The sequence below is a fragment of the Narcine bancroftii genome, chromosome 3 (genome assembly GCF_036971445.1).
Source record: "Narcine bancroftii isolate sNarBan1 chromosome 3, sNarBan1.hap1, whole genome shotgun sequence".
Classification (NCBI taxonomy): domain Eukaryota; kingdom Metazoa; phylum Chordata; class Chondrichthyes; order Torpediniformes; family Narcinidae; genus Narcine; species Narcine bancroftii.
This window is the reverse complement of record NC_091471.1, coordinates 112,741,131-112,766,956: the sequence shown is the minus strand read 5'-3', so window position 1 is coordinate 112,766,956 and position 25,826 is coordinate 112,741,131. Positions and strand designations below refer to the sequence as shown.

At 41.0% G+C, this 25,826-nt stretch overlaps 1 protein-coding gene across 10 annotated transcripts in view; it reads left to right on the top strand.

Annotated features, from left to right (window-relative positions):
• Positions 1-25,826, top strand: part of wdr19 (WD repeat domain 19) — a 184,735-nt gene that overhangs the window by 86,103 nt on the left and 72,806 nt on the right. For all 10 annotated transcript variants that reach the window (XR_011353628.1, XR_011353629.1, XM_069924914.1 and 7 more), the window contains 2 exons: positions 12,066-12,270; positions 17,548-17,707. Coding sequence is in view for 8 of the 10 variants with exons in the window: in XM_069924914.1 (XP_069781015.1) it covers positions 12,066-12,270; positions 17,548-17,707 (365 nt within the window). In the remaining 2 variants the exon portion in view is untranslated. The remainder of the gene's footprint in view (positions 1-12,065; positions 12,271-17,547; positions 17,708-25,826) is intronic.

Below are 25,826 nucleotides of genomic sequence, written 5' to 3'. Positions count from 1 at the left end.
ATCAGATTTAATCTTCCCTTGCACATACTTAGATAAAGGCCAACCCTTGTATATGACTTTTTTTCTTCTTCTGTACCTGGGTAGATATCCTCCTCTTCCAGTCCCCCCACGATGTCTCCTTCTTCCTCCTCCATCAAAACTGACAGCATTTCGGCCTGCCTGCGAGTCCTGGTCCCCCTTCCGAGAGTCCAGCATCACTGGGCCATGAGAGGTTGGGTCCCGCCACTACGCAGGCCGAACTCGGTATAGCGCACATGCGTGAAGTTTCGCACGTGCGCGGTTGCTCCTCATACTCAGGAGGAGGACATCTTCAGGCTCCGGCGCCATCTTTCCTGATCCTCCACAGTGCCAGCGCCGGAGTCAACTGAGGCTTACCCAGGGACGGCTGTTGTGGTCTCAGATGAACAGAAATTGACTCCCTAGGCTCCATCTCAAAGGTAGGCCCAAGTTCTTCAGTATTTGAAAGATGCCTTTCAAAAGATGCCATATTTTAGTTTGTGCTTTTGTCTTCTTCGTTACTGCCTTTTAAAATATACTCAATATTTTAAAAAATATTTTCAAGAACTTTAAAAGTCAGGTTTTTAATAGTTCTGTCGGGAGAGGTGTCTTTCCACATCTCCCATCTATGCCATCACGCCATGCCCCTGCCACAATATCTTTTTATAACTTCACCTAAGGCACAACTGAAAAAGGAAACATAGAAATTATTGTACAGCAGATGGTTGTTTTGCCATTGTGGTTTTGTTATTAATTTAGTTAAGTACTGATGTTTTTCTTTGGCTTGGCTTCGTAGACGAAGATTTATGGAGGGGTAAATGTCCACGTCAGCTGCAGGCTCATTTGTGGCTGACAAGTCCGATGCGGGACAGGCAGACACGGTTGCAGCAGTTGCAGGGGAAAATTGGTTGGTTGGGGTTGGGTGTTGGGTTTTTCCTCTTTTGTCAGTGAGGTGGGCTCTGCGGTCTTCTTCAAAGGAGGTTGCTGCCCGCCGAACTGTGAGGTACTGGTGTACTATCAGTCCAAAACACAAAGTCTGCTAACTCCATCTTCACATAGTGTCCATTTTGCTCTCCATAGTAGCGGCAGTCAATTCCATTTGATGTATGTTGACTGGCCTTAATGGAGCCACTCTGGCTTTTCCCATTACAAATCCGGAATATACTCATTCTTGGTTATTTCGTAGTACTAAATAACTGACAGTAGCAAAACCAAATTCACTTGCAAATGTGGCAATTCCAAATTAAGGTTTAAAACATCTGTGGACTTCAAAACTTTCTAACATTTTAAGACTCTCAATCCAATTTATCCAACCTTGTGCAATGGATTCTGGTATAGTTTCATCTCATCCAAAATTTTTTCTGCACAATTCTTGCAGAATTTTCATGGCTATTAATACTACCGGTGCCAATATTCCCAAAGGATCATATATTAAATTGCGATCAAAAGAATACCTCTTCTTGTTAAAGGTTGTTCTTTCAAAACAAACTTGAATTTGAAAACATCACCATTGCACCCCTAGAATTATTTTGACAGGTAGAACGTCATAATCCAAATCAAGATGTTTTATCTCCTTTCCTCTTTCTGCCTCAGGAATAACAGCCAACACATCTCGACTATTGATAATCCATTTCGTAAAGAAGAAACTATGACGGTGCACATCCTCATGGCGAACCGGACCCGCTTGTATCACCACATGGTGGGGCAGCCATAGGGAAATGGCATGGTCAGAGGGTCAGCGCACACCCTGGGCAGCGATTATGATGCACCAAGTGACTAAGCTCATGCTGCCCTTATAGGGGCGTGCTGAATTTGAATAAAAACAGTCATTAAGGACTCCTTCACTTAGGTAGGCTTGGGGACCGTAGTCCGTCGGTGCTGATGGACGAAATGCTGGCCCTGGTCGGAAGACCACGAGCCTTGTTTTCTTTTCCGCCAGATATTCCTGGAACAGATGCCGGAGGACATCCAGCTGCTCCTCACAGATGAAGACTTCTCAAACCCGAGGAGAGCAGCAGCCTGTGTGGATGCCCTCTGGCGCACCAAGAGGGAGAACGAGGCAGCCCTCAACCTGGTGGCACAACCAGGAGCCAGCCGACGGCAAGCCACTCCCAAGACCGAGCCAGCCGACGGCAACCCACTCCCAAGACCAAGCCAGAGGAGGGCCAGTTGACCTGGTATTTCTACCACCAGCGCTGGGGAGCACAAGCCCGTAAGTGCCGCCAGCCCTGTGGGTTTCAGTGAAACGACCAGGCCAGCCGCTGTTGATGGCTGCGATGGCTGGCCACACAAACAGCCTCCTTCATGTGACAAACAGATCCACCGGCCGCCGATTCCTAGTGGACACAGGAGCTGATCTCAGCATCCTTCCCCCCCACAGCATTAGAGACTCGCACCTGATCTCAAGGTCCAACCCTGGGAGTGGCCAACAGCTCCACCGTCAGGATCTACGGCACCCGCAGGGCACAGATCCAGATTGGGAAGGAGAAGTTCCGCTGGAGGTTCATCCTAGCCTCCGTGGGCACCGCGCTGTTAGGGGCCGACTTCCTCAGAGCTCACGGCCTATTGGTTGACATGAAGGGCAAAAGGCGGGTCAATGCCTGAACATTCCACTCCACTCGACTGGACACAGCACAACCCCGCAGGTCTGAGATCGCCACCATAGCCACCGCCAGGGATGAGTTCAATGTGATCCTCCACGAATTCCCCTCCATCTTAGAGCCTCGGTTCAACGCTGCCCTGCCCCAGCATGGGGTCTTGGGGTCTTGCACTACATCGCCACACAGGGCCCCCCACTGCATGCTAGACCCAGACGGCTGCCGCCTGAGAAGTTCCAGCAGGCAAAGGAGGAGTTCTCCAGGAACTGGGAATCATCCAGCACTCGGATAGCGCCTGGACATCACTGCTCCATATGATCCCGAAATTGTCCGGGAGCTGGAGACCGTGCAAGGACTACCATCAGTTGAACGACGCAACCACCCCCGACAGGTACCCTGTGCCCCACATACAGGACTTCTCTGCCAACCTCCACGGCGCACGGGTCTTCTCCAATGTGGACCTCATGCGGGGATACCATCAGATCCCGATGCATCCAGACAATGTGGGTAATACGGCCATTATCACCCCATTCGGCCTCCTACGTATGCCCTTTGGTCTAAAGAACGTGGCCCAAACGTTCCAGCACCTCATGACGAGGTTGGAAAAGACCTGGACTTTGTGTTCATTTACCTGGATGATATTCTCATTGCCAGTCACAACCGCAACAAACACAAAGCCCACCTCCGCACACTCTTTGCCCGGCTGGTGGAATTCGGCCTCACGGTCAACGCGACCAAATGCCAGTTCTTCAAGGAGTCCCTCCAGTTCCTGGGGCACACCATTTCAGCAACTGGGGTCGTGCCGGCGCTGGAGAAGGTGGCAGCTGTTCAACAATTCCCCAAACCCTCCACCCTGAAAGGTCTCCAAGAGTTTGCGGGGATGGTGAACTTTTACCATCGTTTCATCCCTGGAGCCGCACACACCATGTGCCCATTGTTCACGCTCATGGCCACCAAAGAAAAGATTTTATCATGGTCAGAATAGGCGGACAGGGTTTTCATCACGACAAAGGAAGCTCTAGCCAGCGCCACGCTGCTGGTGCACCCACAGCCGGAGGCGCACATGGCGCTCTCCATGGACGCCTTAGCTAAGGCAGTTGGGGGGATTCTGGAACAGTCGTTCAATGGACAATGGTGCCCGCTGACCTTTTTCAGCAACCAGCTGCGCCCGCCGTAGGTCAAATACAGCGCCTTCAACTGGGAGCTCCTGACGCTGTATTTGGCCATTCGCCATTTCCGCTACTTCTTCGAGGGCAGGTCGTTCACAGCCTTCACGGATCACAAGCCCCTCACTCAAGCACTGGCGATGGCCAAGAATCCGTGGTCCATCTGACAGCAACGTACCTCCCGTACGTGTCTGAGTTCACGACCGACACCTGATACAGGGCCGGCCCCATGCTGGGGCAGGGCAGCGTTGAACCGAGGCTCTAAGATGGCGGGGAATTCGTGGAGGATCACATTGAACTCCCATCCAGCCATCAACACTCTCACGCCTGGCCTGGATTACGAGCAACTGGCTCAGGCACAGAGGAACGATGCGGAGGCGCAGGCCTTGCGGATTGCCATCTCAGGCTCAAACTCAAGGATATCTGGGTGCCCAGCAGGCCAGACACATTGCTCTGCGACGTCTCAACAGGCATGCCGTGCCCGGTGGTCCCGCCTAAAAGGAGGGCGAAGGTCTTCAGTCTGGTCCACGATCTTGCTCACCCAGTGATAAAGACAACTGTGCGGACCTTATGCTGTGAGAATGTTGCTTGGATGGACAATTAATGGACCATTAGGAGGAATAATGATCAGGAGACGTTGAATGTGAATGCCAACAGAATTTCAGTTTTGAAACTTAATGATCTGTAGGAACAACAGTTTAAAATTGATTTTCCTGAATGTCTCATAGATATTCAAGAATTTCAGAGGAGGAGAAGCAATTTCTGGACTTAGTTTCAAATTCTGTTACACATGTTGATGCTGATTAGCATTACCTTTGAAGAAAGGAGAAATATGTATCCCAGATAATAAAATAATTGATGAACAGCATATACAGAATTTAAAGAGAAAATTCAAATGAAATTCTTCCTTTCATTTGGAATATACAACAGACACGTTGGACATTTCTACATTACCCTTGACTGTCTAGTTTCTATTATTTCTAGTGGTTTGAGAGCTTTTGGTACATCTAATCCAATTAACATCTCAATCTTGGCATCAATCTTAGGTAAGCAAACATCTTTTAGATGAGCCCACTGTTTAATATCATCCTGATATGAAATATTCTCCTTATTCATAGGCATGGTCTTCTGACACTTGGAAGATTGAAAAATTAATTGCTATTCAATCCAGCAGTCTCTAAACTTGAAACCATATTAGTTTCAATGTTCTTTTCATCATTCATTATCTTCAATAAGATCTGTGATCTTTTTCCATAAAAATTAAGTTTATTCATTAATTCAACAGAACAAAATGATGCGGTACTTCTTGGATCAAGAAATGCGTAGGTCTTCAGTGTGAATCTCCCCTTTTTAGCTTTAACCTGCACAGGAACTATTGAGAGGGCTTTGTCTCCGTCCCCAATAAGACTGTTTGTCTGAACCAAAGCTGAAACATCCTCTCTAACTGTGTCTTTAGTCTTGGATTCATATTGTTTGACTTCCTTCTCAACTTCTTTGAGTTTGCAGTAACTTGGGATACTTTAAATTGCATATATCACAACTGAGTCGCTTATTACAAGTTTGCTGATGTGTCCTTTACACAAGCAGCCAAAACATATTCCATTCTTCTTTAAAAAGGTTAATTTCTCCATGCAACTTTTTCTCCAATCCTGAGTATCTTTCTAAAGCATGCTTTCCTCAACAGTCTGACCTTCCTTTTCCTTTGTATCCTTGTTCTTTCCTATGCTTGTTTCTGTGGAGACAATGACTTGGGCTTCTTTACATCTTTAGGAACTATTGAAGTATCCTTAATATTTCCAAATACTTAATATTTCCATACTAACATGCACATGCCATTCCAAAAATTGTACAACATCCTCAAAAGTGACATCTCTTCCAGGAATCATTTTAAGCTCTGCAACTTTGGTTCTCCATAAGTCCTTCCATTTATAAGGTAATTTATTGACAGTAATCAGCTCTTATAAATGCACACTACTTCCCATTGCATTACAACATCCTCTCAGAAAGCGTGCATACACTTGTAATGCCTTTGTGTTCTTAGATTTTATTGCTGACCAAGAAAGAATCTTACCTATGTGGGCCCTTGCGATTTTGTGTTCATCGCCATAATGATGATATAATAATTCTTTTGCCTTTATAAAACTGTGTTCTGGATTCATATATTGACAACTTTTGACTAACTCCTTCACCTGTCCTCCAGTATACTCTTCCAAGTAATAAAGACGATCTTTAGCGTTTTTAGTATTACTTTCAATGTGATGTTCAAAAGATTTCATGAACATCAGATATTGTAATGGATCTCCATTAAAAACTGGAATTTCCTTCTTAGGTGAACCGTATGAATCTTGTTGCTGCGCTAACATAGCAGGGATTTTATTTTGTTTTGCTATGAGTGACATTATATTGTCTTGTCTGCCATGGTTTGCGACTGGTTGTCTTGAAGTAAATGGTTAAAATTAATCTTGAACTGATGCCATAAGTGTAAGATCTTGACTTGTAAGTGATTGCATTGATGGGAATCCTTGGATTGTAAGTGATGACATTTTACCAGAAATTATATACCTCTAAGGGAGTTCGAGATGATGGTGCTATTGAAGCTTTCTTGGCTGATTTAAATTTGTCAAGATTGGAGGAAAATTATGTGAAGAAATTAGACTCTCCTTTTACTGATTTAGAGATAAAGGACATTATTCAACAAATGCCCAATGGGAAGTCTTCAGAAAATGATGGATTCACTGTTGAATTTTATAAAGCTTTTTTATGAAGATTTGTCTCCTCTATTTATGGATGTCCTTCAACAAGTGACTCAGGAACAAGCTTTACCAGATTCGTGTTTGAGTGCAATAATAACGGTTAAACCAGAAAAAGACAGAGATCCTTTGAATGTAGCTTCGTATAGACCAATTTCTTTATTGAATGTAGATTATAAAATAATCTAATAGTCTTGCTAAGTATTTGCCTCATTTGGTACATACAGATCAGGCTGGTTTTATTAAAAATAGGTATGCTTCTGATAATATTTTAAGAGTTATTTCGTTGATCAATGCATCACGTCAGCAACCCAACCTACCAATGGTAGTTGCTTTAGATGCTGAAAAATCTTTTGATTGGGTCGAGAGGAATTTTTTATTTAAGGTGTTAGAGAAATTTAAATTTGGACCCTTTTTTATTGGTTGGGTTAAGGGTCTATATAATAATCTAGTGGCTAAGGTGGCAACAAATAGTCAAATGTCTTCGTTATTTAAACTATCGCGTTCAACTCATCAAGGTTGTCCTTTGTCGCCAGCTTTATTTGCATTGGTCATCGAACTATTAGCTCAAGCTATAAGGCAGAACGAGAATATTAAAGGTATAAGGATAGCAGAAGATGAATATAAGATTAATTTATTTGCTGCTGATGTTCTGATATATTTAACTAATCCGGAACATTCTTTAATTCATTTGCAGGAATGTTTAGAACAATATGATGTATTGTCAGGATATAAGGTGAATTGGGATAAAAGTGAAATATTACCAATTTCTGAAGCAAATTATGATTTGTGTAGACAAATTACTAAATTTCGTTGGACCGATAAAGTTAAATACTCGGGTATAATGATTGATATAAATATTCACTCATTATATAAATTAAATTATGTACCGTTAACGAGAAAAATGAAGGCTGATTTGATTAAATGGAAGGATTTCCCTTTGTAATTAATAGGTTGAGTAAATTGTATTAAGATGAACGTTTTTCCAAGAATTTAATATCTTTTTCATTCGATTCCTTGTTTACTTTTTTTTTCCAAGATTTAAATAAAATAGTACGAGAGTTTTTATGCAGGGGGAAGTTAGCTAGAGTAGCATTACATAAATTGACTTGGAAATATGCATTGGGAGGTCTACAATTGCCTCATTTTCAAAATTATGATGAAGCTGCCCAATTAAGATTTATTAATCGTATGTTGGATGTTTTGTATCCTCCTTCTTGGGCTAGGGTAGAATTGGCTAGTATTTCAGAATCTTATCCGCATTACTTTATGTTAAAGTGGAATCCTATTTTATTACAGGGATATAATATACCAATTTTAAAACATTTGTTAGAGATTTGGACTAAAGGAATTTATTGACAGGTATGGAAGGTAAATTATCGGTCCAGGCTCCAATATATCAAAATAAATTGATTCCTTTTTCGCTGAATAATAGATTTTTAAAAGATTGGCAGATTAAAAGAATAAAATTATTGCGAGATTGTTTTGAAGAAGGTAAATTTTTATCTTTTAATCAACTTAGAGAGAAATTTGGAATTTCAGTGAATTCTTTATTTGTGTATTATCAGCTTAGAGCATTAGTGAAGGATAATTTCGGAAGAGAGATGAAAATTCCTAAGTTAACGAAATTTGAGTTCTTGATTTCTCATTCATTAAATAAAGGTTTTATTTCTGCGTTGTACACATTGTTGCAAGACACAATGGATAAAATAAATTTAGATAAATCCAGGACCAAATGGGAAAGTGATTTAATGTGTCATATTGATTAGGCTGATTGGGAGACTATGTGTCATGATGGAGTGACTAAATTAGTTAATGTAAGATATAGTATGGTTAATTATAACTTTTTGTATCAGTTGTATCTGGCCCCTGAGAAATTTAAAAAATATGGATTTAGTAATTCAGAAGTGTGTTTTAGATGTGGAGTATGTGTAGGAAGATTTTTACATTCAGTTTGGTTTTGTGATAAGGTTCAACCATTTTGGCAAAGAATTAGGGAATTTCTTCAAAAATTTCTATTAGATCCAAAAATTTTCCTGTTGGGTTGTACTGCCCTATTTACTGATCTGGGGTTGGATAAGTTTCAGACAGCTTTTCTTCATCTATCATTGGCGGTGGCACATAAATGTGTGGCTGTTTCATGGAAGAATGAGGTTGAGGTGAATATAATTCGTTGGTGTCATGAGTTGAAATCTTGTATTTATATGGAGTAAATAACATACAGTTTGTATGATAATTATGATTTTTTATTAAGATGTGGTCGCCTTATTTGAATTGTATGGGTTTAGTAATTTCTTAAAGTGTTGTATAAGTTTTTTTTTATTGCTCTTTGTTTGCTCCCCTTGCCGGGTATGCTGAGAGTGGGTGGGGAAGGGGGAGGGGTAGTTGCAGTTTGTTTTTGTTTTTTATATTACGTATTTTGTATAAGTTTTTTTGAAAATTTTAAATAAAGTTGGAAAAAAAAGAGACGTCAATGGTTGAGTATGATCAACTCTCATGGTCGAACTTTATTGAAATGTCCTCCTTTCGGGAAGATCCTTATATTGTGCACTCTGGAGAGATTGAATGTCGCTAGCTCTCTCCATAGGATTGGTCATTGTTATTTGAGCACTAGCAGCAATACACAGGGCTCCTTGCTCGAGTATATTTATTTCTTATGACTGCGATACCCATGGCTCTGCTGTTGGCTTAGGTGCTAACCCTGTGAGTATGTTACTTTGAGTGACAAATCTTGTAGAAGCCTGAGATAAAGCTTTCACTTTTGCCATATTCATAGTATGTTGTTCCTCAAGCTCTAGTCTTTTGTTTTCTCTATTCAATAATCTATTTTGTCTTCTTGCTGTTTCTTGATTTCAACTTCTTGCCTCAGTTGCTGATTCCTGATTTGAATCTCCCTATCCTCTAAAGCAGGGGTGTCAAACTCAAATTCACAGAGGGCCAAAATTAAAAACTTGGACTAAGTCATGAGCCAAACTAAATATTTATTGAAAATTTTCAACAACATCTGCATGTTTTCTCTTCTTTCAACATATGTAATGTTAAACTTTTTCTTATTAAAATAAATGTTTAATAATAGTTTTGGTTAAACTCTTTCCAGAAGAAGCATTAATAAATGAGAAATAAAATATTCAATAAATAATATTTCTCTATAGCCTTTAAGCTCCTTTTAAATGTATTTTTTTTACAAGCCAACAAGTCAAAAAAATAACAACTTGCTTCAATGACAAACAGGTTTGTCTTTTAAAATGATGAACATATAGTTTGCCTCCCACCTGTCTTGAAAGGTCCTGTTTTCTGTCTTTCGTTTGGCCATTTTTCGAAAGGGGTTTATTACATGTGAGTTAGGCGACAGGTCGCAGATGCTAATGAAAGTAAACAGAGGAGGTGGGGGCGACTAGTGGGCTGGCGGGCCGGCACTAGCGCATTTGCAAAGCATTCTGGGATTTGTAGTATTAGCTGTGCATGTGCTATACTGGAGCGGCGGCCAGCGGGCCAGCTCTAATACATACTTGATATGATCTTGCGGGCCAAATATAATTATTTCACGGGCCAAATTTGGCCCGCGGGCCTGAGTTTGACATGTGTGCTCTAAAGCATATCTTTTCTCCAACCACTGTTGTTGTGCACAGACAGTAGCCAAGTGGGCTTGCATATATCAGCATGTATAGCTGATATACTTGAAGCACGCAAAGCTGTATTTGCTGTAGATGCCTTTGAAGATCTTCCTGTGCTCATAACCTTGAAAATACTATCATCAGGATTCACATCTGAACTTACAGATACTGCTGATTGAGTCTCTATCTTCTGCATTTCATTTGGCACAGCATCAATGGGACTTTGCAACATAAATTCATCTGTTCAATTCCACTAACCTTTAAATGAGCTAATAAGGCTTGCAGTGCCTTGACAGTCTTCTTGCTTGCTAGTTGAAGCTGCTTCTTCTTTGGCTACTGGCTCCAACCTCCTTCCAAGCATTGTCTGTCCGCCTTGCTGGCTCAACTCACGATCAAACATTTTTTTGAGAAGAGTTGTTTGCTTGAGGTCTTTAGACCGATGAGATTTATTCTGGGCTGATATTATGACATATTACATCATAGTCACTATGGTAACACTACAAATAATAGTTCTCTTAAAGAGACAGGCTCAAAATTAACTAAGAATTAAAAAACATAAGGTTTTAACCTTTAAGTGTGAAAGCTAGTTCAGAAGCAGAAAAGAAAAACTTGAATGTAGATTATGCCTTTCACAAGATTTGTTAAGTAGTCAGTGTAAGAAACAAGGCAACCAACTGTGTACAGCAACTTCTCATCAATAATAACCACACAATCTTGAATAGTTTGATCTGAATGAAGCTAATCTAAATAGTAAAGCATTCTCAAGTTATTGCACTAGAATGGCAAGTTAGACATTGTTTCTCAAGGCCCTGGAGACAGACTTGGATGTGGTTGGATAGTGTTTTAACAGGAATTGGTGTGAAATACAGTGTGAGAAGCAGTTTTGGATGAGCACTTAAGATGACAGATGGGCATTGGCCTAGTGAGCAGTGGGATTGTTAAAAAGGTGTAAGTAATACGTAGCTGGTGAATGGAGGCAAAAGTTACAAAAGTAAAGATATGTTACTTTTAACATGGAGAGTTTAGGGATTTAGAGCTTAGTTTATGAATACTGAGACCATTCTAATTCAGCTCGAAGTAGCTTTTATGAAGAGAGTTGGAATCTTTGGTAAAGATGTGGTTTATAGCAAAGATTGAAGGCATTGGTGTCAGTTTTGATAGACGGAAAATGTTGTCCATTCAAATAGATAGAGCAGTTAAAAAAGGACAGTCAAGCTGTGAATTGTCAACATTAACCTGAAAGGTAGCCTCATATCTGTAGATAATATACATATGTAAGTGATAAAATGAAGAGGGGTCAGGATGGATCTTTGAAGGACACAAGAAACATAGGTGGAAAAGAAGATTTTAGTTGTGTACTCTAGCAGTGATTGGACATATTATAGTGGAACTAAATAGGAGCTCCCTGTCAAATCCAGGCAATTAAAAAGTGTTGTGAGGGGAACTGTTGTGAGCCAGATTAAAGATTGTACAGAGGTTGTGAAACATGTTGTGAGGAGATGTCCTGATCATGAAAGCTGTCATTTATATCAAGGCAAGGCGGACACTGAAATGTCGATTTACACTTTTTGCCTCCACAGATGATACTTGACCCTCTAAGTTCGTCACGAATTCTATTTTTGTTCTGGATTTCATCTTCAGGGTAGATACTTCATTGAGAGGTTAAACATACAGTTGTGAGCAAGATGTTTGTGGAATTTGTATAACATATTTGGGAATTTTAGAGATTAAGTTGAGTTTTCTCACATGTAAATTCTAAAGTATCCTTGCAGTTTCTTGTTAATTTTTGATTTGACTATTCATTCACTTTTGTATGCCTACAAAGTTATTTGAACTCATTGGTTTACCATTTAAAATGTTTCCTTTTTAAATTCTATTGGTTTCCAGGTTAATGATTTCTTCCAATGATCCATTTCACGATAAAATTTGCTTAATTCACAGGATCCAAGGTCATACTGGCGGGTAGTACTAAACTTCCATTTTCTCACAAGCCGTTGTTGTTGTATAATGGAGAGTTAACCTGCCAGATGCAGAGTGGGAAAATCAACACTACTCTCTTAAGCACGCATTCTTTCCTCGGTGAATTGAAGGACCTTGGGATTAATGACCTTCAATCGGTTTTAACCCAAAGTTTAATGCTGAAAAGGTGGGACAGGTTTTATAAGAAATAGTTGAGTTGCTTGCAGAAATTAATTACATGAAAAATTGTCAGAATCATGAATTGTTACTTTTAATCCATGACAGAGTAATTAAAATTATGCTAATGGGTTTTAAATTATTTTCCAGTTTATTTTGCTCATCTAAGTCTTAAAATTTAATTGCCTTGATAAGGTGATAACTGCTTTCTTTAAATCCTTCTTAGATAGCAATTCTAATTATGCTGTTAGAGATGCCATTCCAAATTGTTCAACCAGTGAAAATGAAGAAGAAGCAGTTAAGTTTTTGAGTCAGGATGTTTTGCAACTTGTAAGGAGACCGGGTAGTGTTCACTTATGTCTATTGTCCTCAACTTATTATTTTGTAAAATCGGAGATATTGAAGGTGCAGATAAAGAAGACCTATCACTTGCCACTGTGGATCTGATCATGGCTGTGTTGGAGAACGTGAATGTTGTTCAAAGCTGTGGATGGGGTGACAGTCAGGTGGAGATTGCACCATCACATCCTGCCTTGCATATTGTAGGTGTTGAAGAGATTTTGGGGAGTTGAGAGGTATGTCGATCAGTACAGAATATCTGGCCACTGATCAATTCTGACTCCTCATTAGTGGAATTTTATTTTTAGTTAATATTTTTACCAGGAAAGTGAAAACATTTAAAATGAACATTTAGTGCACATAAATAATATCCAATTGTTGTCTATTAAAAACAATACTAAGAGTTTTTTCAAATATATAAGATATAGAGACACGTGATGACATAGGACCAATAGAAAATTATGCTGGGAATATTGTAATGGGACATAAAGAGATGGCAGAGGAACTTAATCAATATTTTGCATCTGTCTTCATCGTGGAAGACATTAGTAATATCCCGGACAGTCAGAGGCTTCAGGGAGTAGAGTTAGATTCAGTTAGGGTTACTAGAGAAATTGTGCTAGGCAAACTAAACGGATTAAAGATTGATAAATCTCCCAGGCCAGATGAGGTGCATCCATGGGTTTTGAAAGAGGTGGCTTTGGAGATTGTAAATCCATTGGCAATGACCTTCCAGAAATCGATAGACTCTGGAGAGGTTCCAGAGGATTGGAAGGTCGCAAGTATGGTTCCACTGTTTAAGAAAGGTGGGAGACAGAAAAAAGGAAGCTATAGGCCAATTAGTCTGACGTCGGTGGTTTTAGAGTCGATCCTCAAGGATGAGGTGATGAAATACCTAGAGATGCATGACAGCATAAGTCCAAGTCAGAATGGTTTTTTAAAGGGTAGATCCTGTCTGACCAACCTATTAGAGTTTTTTGAAAAAATCTCAAGTAGGATAGACAAAGGAGAGGCTGTGGATGTTATCTAGTTAGATTTTCAAAAGGCTTTCGATAAGGTGCCACATATTAGGCTGCTAAATAAGATGAGGGCCCATGGAATTACAGGGAAGTTATTAAACTGGATAGAGAAATGGCTGATAGGCAGGAAGCAAAGGGTTCTCGTTCTAGATGGTTACCTGTAACTAGTGGTGTTCCGCAGGGGTCGGTATTGGGGCCGCTGCTGTTTACAATTTATATTAATGATTTGGATTGTGGTATAAATGATTTTGTGGCTAAATTTGCGGATGACACCGAGATAGGTTTTGGAGTAGGAAGTGTAGTAGAAACTGTAAAGTTGCAGAAGGATATAGACAGATTAGGAGACGTGACAAAATTATGGCAGATGAGATTTAACATAGAGAAATGTATAGTTGTACATAAACAGGCAGAATACTATTTGGATGGGGTGAGAATTCAGACCTGGGATGTCCAAAGTGACCTGGGAGTCCTTGTGCAAGGAAACCTAAAAGTTAATGACCAGGTGAAATTGGTAGTGAAGAAAGCGAATGCAATGTTGGCACTCATTTCAAGAGGAATAGTGTACAAGAGTAAATAGGTGTTGATGAGGCTCTATGGGGCACTGGTGAGACCTCATTTGGAGTACTGTGTGCAGTTTTGGGCCCCCTATCTTAGAAAGGATGTAATGTTGTTGGAGAGGGTGCAGAGGATATTTACTAGGATGATTCCTGGAATGCAAGGGGTAACGTATGAGGAGCGTTTGGCAGCTCTTGGGTTGTATTCATTGGAGTATCGGAGAATGAGAGGAGATCTCAGAGAGGCATTTCGTATTTTGAAAGGTTTAGATAGGGTGGATCCGGGTAAGATGTTTCCCTTGGTGGGTGAATTGAGGACAAGGGGTTATAGTCTGAAAATTAGAGGTTATCCATATAAAACAGAGATTAGGAAGAACTTCTTTAGCCAGAGCGTCCTGGATCTGTGGAACTTGCTGCCGTATACAGCAGTGGAAGCCAGATCACTGGGAGAATTTAAACAAGAAATAGACAAGTATCTCATTAGTGAGGGCATCAAGGGATATGGGGAAAAGGTCTGAAATTGGAACTAGTGTAGAGTAGTTTAGTGTAGATTTACAGAACAGACTCGATGGACCTAGTGGCCTGCTTCTGTTCCTTTGTCTTGTGATTTATGATCTGACAAAGTGGAATTTCAGAGTTGCAATATTATCTGATGTTATCGAATGTAGCATGCACATTCAAAGAACAGATTGTACCTCTCTAATCCAGTGCTCTGTGGTCCGGTAACTCCTATGCTCCATCACATTTTGATCTTCCGCCATTAGTTTGTGGATCTGCCACCAGGACAGAGCTATTAGCAGCGCTAATTTGCCAAAATCTGCAAATGCTACTGGTGGTTCCACACAGCCCTTTTGCAGCATTTGAATTGCCCTCTTTCTTTTTCCCTCTCTTGGTTGCACAATTTAAAGTTGTGTTCCGAACCCACCCACTCACTCAGCTGCAAACATTATATCACTGAGACAGCTCAGAGACCCGGATTGAAATCAAGGCAGAAATTTAGGCAAATTGCATGGTTCAAGTTTTAATAGAACATGTCTAATCTGTCATCCAGCTCAGAGGATCAGCCCAAGGGCACAGAGTGGTGTAAAGAGTGGAGAAGCTGCCAGTTGACAGTCAGTAAACTTAATTTACTTCAATATACAGTCAGTAAAAAACTAAAAACTTAATTAGTTTTCCGGCATTTTTTATGGTCCCAACATCACCAGATTAAAGGGGTACAACCTGTATTTGCTTTGCAGTGGAGTGTGGGTAGGGAGTCTGATTAATGGGAAAGGGGATTGGGCCTGATAGGATTCAAGGTAAGGGTGAAATTATTTTAGTGGGGTCACCACTTCCTCTGTGCTATGAACCCTTCATTGTTCTGGGACTAACAGATAATGCTTATTCCCAGAAATGAGGTATTATGTCATTGACACATGCAAGCATACTTGTGCCATGACATGTCGAATTGAATTTCTGAAATGGTGTCAAAAGTGCAAGTTAATGTCAAAATGTTTTGCTGCATACTAATTACTATCTTTAATCTTATACTCCTGAAAGAAAAAGAGCTGTGTAATCTATTTTCTGAGATGGTCTTTTGGGTCTTGAAATTACAAACAGCTTTCTTCCCATGTGAATCCTGATTGCAGCATAGTCTTAAATTATTGAAAGAACAGTAAAATCCCCATTATCCAGCATTCGATCAACAGAAATCTAAACAACCATCAAAAAACAAAAGTTCAAGTAAAAATTTAAATTTGTAATAGTAAATGTTCTCTGAAGCAACATGCATCCCCTTGGGAGCAAACATTCAGCGGAAAGCCCCAGTCATGCCCTCCTCACAGAAGCTGTTTGAATAAAGTTTCAATAAAGTTGTGTTTGAATAAAATGGTGGCCCCCAGGATGAAGAGCCAGCCAATACCACTCACTGCTGGGGCATTTCTCCCTAAATGTCTCCCTATCCCTGCCTAGTAAGAGTCTTTATCTTATCATTAGCAGCTAGCACAATGCAGTTACAGCAACTGGGGTTTGAATTTAAAGGAAGGTGTGCCACGGGCCTGATCAGGACATCAGTGTAGAGGTGAGTCAGATTATGTCACGGTTCTGACCGCGACACTGGTGTGGAGATGAGCTGAGTTGCGCTGAGGGCTTGACCAGGACGCATGCATGGAAGTGAATCGGAGTACGCCAAGGGTCTGACTGGGACATCAGGATCAAGAGTAGTCGATGTGGCTCGCTGCTGGGGCGACTCTCCCAAAGTGACTCCCTATCCCTGCCTAGTAAGAGTCTATATCTTTATTAGTGCTGTACAACTCTGATTATCCGAAATGGTCACAGGCCTATTTTGGATAAATGATATTTTCGGATAACTGTTCATTTTTTAAAAACATTCCATTAGCAACAGCAAATCACTTGTAATAGTTTTTAAACAACAATAAACAAGACTTTTAAAGCATGAAATAATGTTTCATTCTCACCAAAAAAAAAACTCAAAATTCTACCAAGAGGTTTTTCCAAAATTCAAAAATTTTTTCGACCTGTGGCGTCAGTTTGGCTGTGAAAATTTTTTGGATAATTGAGGATTTCTGATTGTATATCTTCATTATACAAAAATTTTCAGAGCCGAAATGACATCATTTTGACTTTGAAATTTTTTGGATAAGTGAGGACTTCTGATTTTTCTGAAATCCTCAATTATCTGAAAAAAAAATTCAGCACCGAACAGACTTCACTTCTGGGTCCAAAAAAATTTTGGATAACTGAGGATTTTGGATAATCACTATTTTAGTATGACTTTATCTGTAAACTTGAGGGAGGGGGGCTTAATTATGACAGCAAAACAGTTAGCATAGCTGCTAGTGCAATGTTGTTATAGCACCAGTGACTAGGGTTCAAATTTGGGTTTAAATTTTGTAAGTTACTGAAATTACTTGATTAAGGTGAACTATAATACTGATTTTTTTTAAATTACTTTACATTTTACACTTTTGTCTTCTAAACAGTGTATTCTTAATGTAGGTATATTAGTTAGGCATTGTAGGAGTGGTTCTCAGTCAACTGGAAAATTCGCATTTTCGGCATGCACGATCCCCATTGGTGCCGGATATTGGGGATTTTACTGTTTAACAAAAAACTGACACAATTGGAGGAAATTTTCATGAAGGTTTTTTTTTACAGATAATACAACTAATTAAATTCTGACTTCAAGAGCACATTTGGCCTGAGACTCTTAAGTTAATTGTAGATTGCCATCCTGGTGAATTAGAATCTATATTGAGTCTGGTGTGTTTCTGATGTCAGTATCTTGGCTCAAAAATAAACATTATGTACATATGTTTTTGGATTATGGCAACATTAATATTATTCTGTATTTAAATTTTCTTTGAATTCTTGAAGGTTTACTGAAGCATGGGATGTGTGCAAAATACTTAGTGATCCTACAGCATGGACTGAGCTAGCACGTGCTTGCCTGCACCACATGGAAGTGGAGTTTGCAGTCCGTATATATCGAATGGTTGGGAATGTCGGAATGGTAATTTCATTGGAACAAATCAAGGTTAGTGTTGAATGAAGTTGAATGAAAATATCTTGTAGTAATATTTTGGAACAAAATAAGAATATAAATATGATTACTAGAATGAATGATACTTTCATTTTAATATGTTGTAGCGAGTGGTGAGTGAATAAAACTCAACAGAAGTTGTTTGTGAGCAAAACCAACAGAACTGTTTTTTGGAATCTTCGTAGGAGTTTAAATAATTACAGTTGACGCGCTATCACAATCACCCGACCTCTGAAGTCACATGCCTCCCAGAGTTCTTTGTGCCCCCGGCCACCAGGAACTCCTGATCCTGCAGGGGCCTGCAACTACTGACGCCTCCACTCTAATGTCGACCAAGAACTGACGGCCTGAGTGTCGATCCCAGAGGAAAAGGAGGTTGTTCTTGTGGCTGGTCATCATGGCCCTTACAGATGCATACAGGGGGGACAGCAGCAGTAAGGTGCAGCTACTCATCTCTGATGATAATAGCACCACTGCTCTCTGTCTGCTCTGCTTCAGGTTGAGTCTGATGCCTCACCGCTATCTGAAGTGGGCAAAGTTCATGCCCTTTGCCGAGGCACTGCTACGCTCCCAACTGAAAGTCTATCATACTGCTTAGCGTGCCACAACTCATGAGCATGGGCTGCTAAGCAACAGGGTCATTAAAGTCTTCATCTGCAAGCAGCAAATGATTGTCTTCTGGCATTTGCTTGAGAAAAAGTTGCTTGAAAAGCAGACAGGGCTTGTGTCCATCCATGAGTACCAGCATCTCATTCATTAGATTGGAAGGAGTGTGGTTGCCCAGGCTGTCCATTTGGAGAAGTCATGCTGTCCAGTTGTGTCGGGAAATGCTGAAAATATGTATGACTGGGACTCTGATGGCTTTATACCTGTCGTTGGGTGGAGGCTGGCATAAAATATCGACAATATGCCCCACGGTGTCTTGGTCCAACAATGCTACGACATAGTAGTGTCTCGTTACATCAGTGATAAACTGGCATAGGTACAACTGGGCCTTGGCCTGCTCGAACCGGACCTATGGCTGTAAGGTCCAAAATACTGGAAGTTTGAATGTGGCGGTGTTCTGCACATCCATAATGAGGTCCAAAATGTCATTTGGACCATTGGGGTCCAAAATGAAGTGAGTGGTGCAGTGAATAAAGCACAACAAAGTTGTCAGTGAGCTGAACTAACAGAACTGTTTGATAGAATATTAGCAGGAGTTCAAATAAGTACAGTTGGTGCGATATCACAATCACCCAACATCTGAAGTCACACTCCTCCCAGAGTTCTTTGTGGCCACCGGGAACACCTGATCCTGTGGGAACCTGCAAGTAGAGATGCCAGTTTGATAATAGAGTGGCGTGGTTCATCACAATATCTTCATTGAAGTTTCTTTTGGAAATCTCAGTGACTTCCAAAGTAGATATGCTTGGTATTGAAATGTTAGCTGCAATAGTTCAGTGTCTATCACATTCTTTATCCTCTCCACTCCATCCACTCTTTGCATCTTAGTTTTCTGAAACTTTAACTCTGTGATGATCTGCTGATTCTTTAACTTAAATATAATTTCAGGTTTTCACAATAACCTGAAATACATTTAAATTGTGCTGTCCAAATCTATTCGGTGCACCTAATTTCCTTTAAATTGTTGCACTACTGCAATATATTTCTTCATCTTCTATCAATTGAGCCTTGTATCTTTTTCTAATTTGATGATAAAGAAAAATTTCAAATTGAGATGAAGTTTGAGCATTAGGGTTATAATAATGTCTCATAATTTAATTTTTTTAATTTAAATTTAAAGCACAGAAACAGACCATTTCGGCCCACGAACCTGTGCTGCCCAATTAACCTACAAGCCCTGATACATTTAAAATGGTAGGAGGAAACCTAAGTCCCCAGGGAAAATCCACATAGACACGGGGAGTACATACAAACTCCTTGCAGACAGCGTGGGATTCAAACCCAAGTCCCAATCACTGGCATTGTAACGCCAACTGTGCTGCCACTGTGTACAATAGAACCCAGAATTCAATTAACCAGAAAACCAAACAATTAGCAATAAATAAATAAGTAGATGAAGTTTACGATTAATAAGAATAAATAAAATGTTAAATAAAAGTTTAAAATGTTCTCTGAAGCAACACACAACCTCTTGGTGAAGATGAGAGCAAATATTCAGCCAGTGGAGCGCCCCTGTGATGCCTCGCCCACAGCAGCTGTTTGAATAAAATTTCAATAAATTTGTGTTTGAATAAAATGGCGGTGCGCAGGATAAAGAGCCGGTCATTGGTGCTGGAGCAACTCTCCCAAAGTGTCTCCCTATTCCTGCTTAGTAAGCATCTTATTAGGCATATTAGTAAGGCTTTATCTGTAAACTTGCATGGAGGGCAGGTTAATTATGACAATCGTATGGTTAGCACAATGATTATGTTACGAGGCCAAAGGACCCCAAAACCCAGCAGCAATAGATATTCATCATTACTTAAACAAAAGTTGTTTTTAATTATCTTTAAACATGAAAACAGAATCAAACTTTAACTTATCTATATTAACTTAACTAACCCAACTTAACCCCCTTCTAATTCTAAGCGCACATGTATGTAATGTGTGTAAATTTAAGAAAAGTTCTTTGGTTCACAGTTCAAACTCACCTCATTCTTCCAAGTTCTCTGGTTGCAGGCAATTCTTATACTGTGCACAAAATTTAACGTGCATAAAATTCACCAGGCTTTGGTCCTCGAAAGGTAAATGTTTACCACTCAGGAAGGTTCTTTGTAGGTTTGCAGAGAGAGATTTGTTGTTTCAGGATTTCCACAACTGAGGTACCACCATTAGTCACCTCAATGTCTTGCTGATGAAATTGCCCCATCAGGGTTTACGGACAAGTTTCTCTTGTGTCTTGGTGCCACGTGACAGTGTGAATAGAAATAGAATGAGGTGGAGGATTAACACGTGGCTGAAGGGGTGGAGTAAGGGGCAGGGTTTTAAGTTTCTGGATAACTGGGACCTTTTTTGGGGGAGATGTGACCTGTACAGTAAGGACGGGTTACACTTAAATCCCAGGGGGACCAGAATCCTGGCAGAGGTATTTGCTAGGGCTACTAAGGATCCTTTAAACTCGAATGGTTGGGGGGAGGGAACAAAATAGTACAGAGCAGTAAGGAGAAGGTTAGAATGCAAACAAAGAAAGTTTGTAGTAAGTATTTGAATATGGATGGGCAGATGATAGAGAAGGGAAATGCTCTGGAAGAAGATGAAGGGCAATTGGCAGGAAAAGTAAATAATGTTGTTATTAAAGATGAGGGAAAACAGGGATTAAAAATTGGGAAATCTCTGAAATTCATATATTTTAATGCCAGGAGTATTGTAAAAAAGGTGGATGAGCTGAAGGTGTGGATTGATACTTGGAAGTATGATGTGGTAGCGATTAGTGAGACATGGTTGCAGGAGGGATGTGATTGGTAGCTGAATATCCCTGGGTTTCGTTGTTTTAGGTGTGATAGAGTCGGAGGGGCAAGAGGAGGTGGGGTTGCATTGCTTGTCAGGGAAAATATTACAGCGGTGCCTAGGAAGGATAGATTAGAGGGCACATCCACGGAGGCTATTTGGGTGGAACTGAGGAGTAGGAAAGGAGAGGTTACACTTGTAGGGGTGTATTATAGACCACCCGGAGGGGACCGAGACCTAGAGGAGCAAATCTGTAGGGAGATAGTAGATATTTGTGATAAGCACAGGGTTGTAATTATGGGAGATTTTAATTTTCCACATATAGATTGGGAAACACATTCTGTGAAAGGACTGGATGGGTTAGAGTTTGTGAAATGTGTGCAAGATAGTTTTTTACAACAATATGTAGAGGTGCCAACCAGAGAAGGAGCAGTGTTAGATCTACTGTTGGCAAATGGGATGGGTCAAGTGACGGAGGTTAGTGTTGGCGAGCACTTCGGGTCCAGTGATCATAATGCCATCAGCTTCAATGTCATTATGGAAAGAGAGAAGTCAGGGCCAAGGGTTGAGGTTTTTGATTGGGGAAAAGCTAGATTTGAGGAGATGCGAAAGAACTTGAAGGGTGTGCATTGGGACAATATGTTTTATGGGCAGGATGTAGTAGAGAGATGGAAGTCTTTTAAAGATCAGATTTTGAGAGTGCAAAAGCTTTATGTTCCTGTTAGGTTAAAAGGAGGGGCAAAAGGTTTGAGAGAGCCGTGGTTTTCAAGGAATATTGGAAACTTGGTTTGAAGAAAAAGGGAGGCATACATTAGATATAAGAAGCATGGAGTTAAGGGGATGTTTGAAAGATACATTGAATGTAAGAGGAATCTTAAGAGAGGAATTAGGAAAGCTAAAAGAAGGTACGAGGAAACTATGGCAAGCAAGGTGAAAACTAATCCAAAAGAGTTCTACAAATATGCTAATGGTAAAAGGAAAGCTAGAGACAAAATTGGTCCCTTAGAGAATCAGAGCGGAAAACTGTGTGTGGAGCCTAGAGAAATGGGGGAGATATTGAACAGTTTCTTTTCTTCGGTATTCACTAAGGAGAAGGATATTGGGAGATGTGAGATAAAAAAAGCAAATTGGGTAAATATGGGGAATATAGAGATTACAAAAGATGTAGTTTTAGGGCTTTTGAAGAATATAAAGGTGGATAAGTCTCCGGGACCAGACGGGATCTTCCCCAGGACATTGAGAGAAGTGAAGGAGGAAATAGCAGAGGCTCTGGCGGTAATTTTACAAATGTCATTAGATATGGGGATAGAGCCGGAGGATTGGCGGATTGCGCATGTGGTTCCGTTATTTAAAAAGGGTTCAAGGAGGAAGCCTGGCAATTATCGGCCTGTAAGTTTGACATCTGTGGTAGGTAAATTAATGGAGAAAATTCTTAGAGATAGTACTTATAAACATCTGGATAGACAGGGTCTGATCAGGAGCACTCAACATGGATTTGTGGGAGGAAGGTCATGTTTGACCAATCTGATTGAATTTTTTGAAGAGGTGACTAGGAATGTGGATGAGGGTAGCGCAGTGGATGTTATCTATATGGACTTCAGTAAGGCCTTCGATAAAGTACCACATGAAAGGTTAGTTAAGAAGGTGCAGTCTTTAGGTATAAATTTTGAGATAGTCAAATGGATTGAACATTGGCTGAAATGGAGAGGCCAGAGAGTGGTAGTGGATAATTGTCTGTCAGGTTGGAGGCCAGTGACCAGTGGTGTGCCTCAAGGATCTGTATTGGGCCCATTGTTGTTTGTTATATACATTAATGATCTAGATGATGGGGTGGTAAATTGGATTAGTAAATATGCAGACTATACTAAGATAGGTGGAATAGTGGATAATGAAGAAGGTTTTCAAGGATTGCAGAGGGATTTGGGCTGCTTAGAAAAGTGGGCTGAAAAATGGCAGATGGAATTTAATGCTGATAAGTGTGAGGTGCTTCATTTTGGTAAGAAGAATCAGAATAGGACGTACGTGGTAAATGGGAGAGCATTGATGAATACAGAAGAGCAGATAGATTTAGGAGTAACGGTACATCGTTCCCTGAAGGTAGAAACTCACGTGAATAGGGTGGTGAAGAAGGCTTTTAGTATGCTGGCCTTTATCAATCATTGCATGGAATATAGGAGTTGGGAGGTGATATTGAGACTGTATAAGACGTTGGTGCGGCCTAATTTGGAGTTCTGTGTGCAGTTCTGGTCGCCTAATTATAGGAAGGATATAAACAGAGTGGAGAGAGTGCAGAGAAGGTTTACCAGAATGTTACCTGGGTTTAAACATCTAGAGTATAGGGAGAGATTGGACAGATTAGGTCTTTATTCTTTGGAGCGTAGAAGGTTGAGAGGGGATTTCATAGAAGTATTTAAGATTATGAAAGGGATAGACAGAGTGGATGTGGATAGACTATTTCCGTTAAGAGGAGGAAAGATTAAAACAAGAGGACATGAGTTAAGAATTAAGGGGCAGAGGTTTAGAGGTAACATGAGGGGGAACTTCTTTACTCAGAGAGTGGTAGACGTGGGGAATGAGCTTCCGGGAGAAATAGTGGCGGCGGAGTAAATTGTATTATTTAAGAAAAGGTTGGACAGGTATATGGATGAGAAGAAGATGGAGGGTTATGGGCATTGTGCAGGGAGGTGGGACTAGAGAGGGGTGTTTGGTTCGGTGCGGACTAGAAGGGCCTAATGGCCTGTTTCCGTGCCGTAAATTGTTATGTTATGTTATGTTAACTACTCTTTGCAGACGATGCCGCTTTAGTTGCCCATTCAGAGCCAGCTCTTCAGCGCTTGACGTCCTGTTTTGCGGAAACTGCCAAAATGTTTAGCCTGGAAGTCAGCCTGAATAAAACTGAGGTCCTCCATCAGCCAGCTCCCCACCATGACTACCAGCCCCCCCACAACTCCATCGGGCACACAAAACTCAAAACGGTCAACCAGTTTACCTATCTCGGCTGCACCATTTCATCAGATGCAAGGATCGACAACGAGATAGACAACAGACTCGCCAAGGCAAATAGCGCCTTTGGAAGACTACACAAGAGTCTGGAAAAACAACCAACTGAAAAACCTCACAAAGATAAGCGTATACAGAGCCGTTGTCATACCCACACTCCTGTTCGGCTCCGAATCATGGGTCCTCTACTGGCATCACCTACGGCTCCTAGAACGCTTCAACCAGCGTTGTCTCCGCTCCATCCTCAACATTCATTGGAGCGCTTTCATCCCTAACGTCGAAGTACTCGAGATGGCAGAGATCGACAGCATTAACTCCACGCTGCTGAAGATCCAGCTGTGCTGGGTGGGTCACGTCTCCAGAATGGAGGACCATCGCCTTCCCAAGATCGTGTTATATGGCGAGCTCTCCACTGGCCACCGTGACAGAGGTGCACCAAAGAAAAGGTACAAGGACTGCCTAAAGAAATCTCTTGGTGCCTGCCACATTGACCACCGCCAGTGGGCTGATATCGCCTCAAACCATGCATCTTGGCGCCTCACAGTTCGGCGGGCAGCAACCTCCTTTGAAGGAGAAAAGGCAAAGGAGGAAACACCCAACCCCAACCAACCAATTTTCCCCTGCAACCGCTGCAACCGTGTCTGCCTGTCCCGCATCGGACTTGTCAGCCACAAACGAGCCTGCAGCTGACGTGGACATTTACCCCCTCTATAAATCTTCGTCCGCGAAGCCAAGCCAAAGAAGAAGAATATTTGAGACATAGCAATGATATGTCAGCCATGCATCGACTTGCTTCCAAGTTATGTTCTGGAAGTGATGGCACAAATCGATTTGGGCGTAAATCGATCATTATAGGTGAAGTACACTGTACAACTTAAGATACCATGACACACATACTTATTTGCTTAAACTTCAATATTGTACATACACATATCTAAATACCATAGTTAATAAAATCTAAATACTGTACAATATGTATAAAAATATACTTACGCAAGTAATAATAGGAATAAGACTGTATATGTACTGCACTTACCATGACTAGTGCTGAAGTGTTATCCAATGTGAAGGCAGCTGTGCAGAGCCTAGGGACTATATAGTACACGGTACAGTATTATCTTCAACAAAATCAATAAAAACAAAAGAATTCACTGAACACTTGCTTTTAATTTTATAGGCTACCTTTTTTTGTTTACTTTTCAATTGTACGCTCATTGTCATCATCAAATTCTTTTTCTTTCTTTTTCTTTGGCTTGGCTTCGCAGACGAAGATTTATGGAGGGGTAATGTCCACGTCAGCTGCAGGCTCGTTTGTGGCTGACAAGTCCGATGCGGGACAGGCAGACACGGTTGCAGCGGTTGCAAGGGAAAATTGGTTGGTTGGGGTTGGATGTTGGGTTTTTCCTCCTTTGTCTTTTGTAAGTGAGGTGGGCTCTGCGGTCTTCTTCAAAGGAGGTTGCTGCCCACAAAGATGCACGGTTTGAGGCGATATTGGCCCATTGGCGGTGGTCAATGTGGCAGGCACCAAGAGATTTCTTTAGGCAGTCCTTGTACCTCTTCTTTGGTGCACCTCTGTCTCGGTGGCCAGTGGAGAGCTCGCCATATAACACGATCTTGGGAAGACGATGGTCCTCCATTCTGGAGACGTGAGCTACCCAGCGCAGTTTGATCTTCAGCAGCG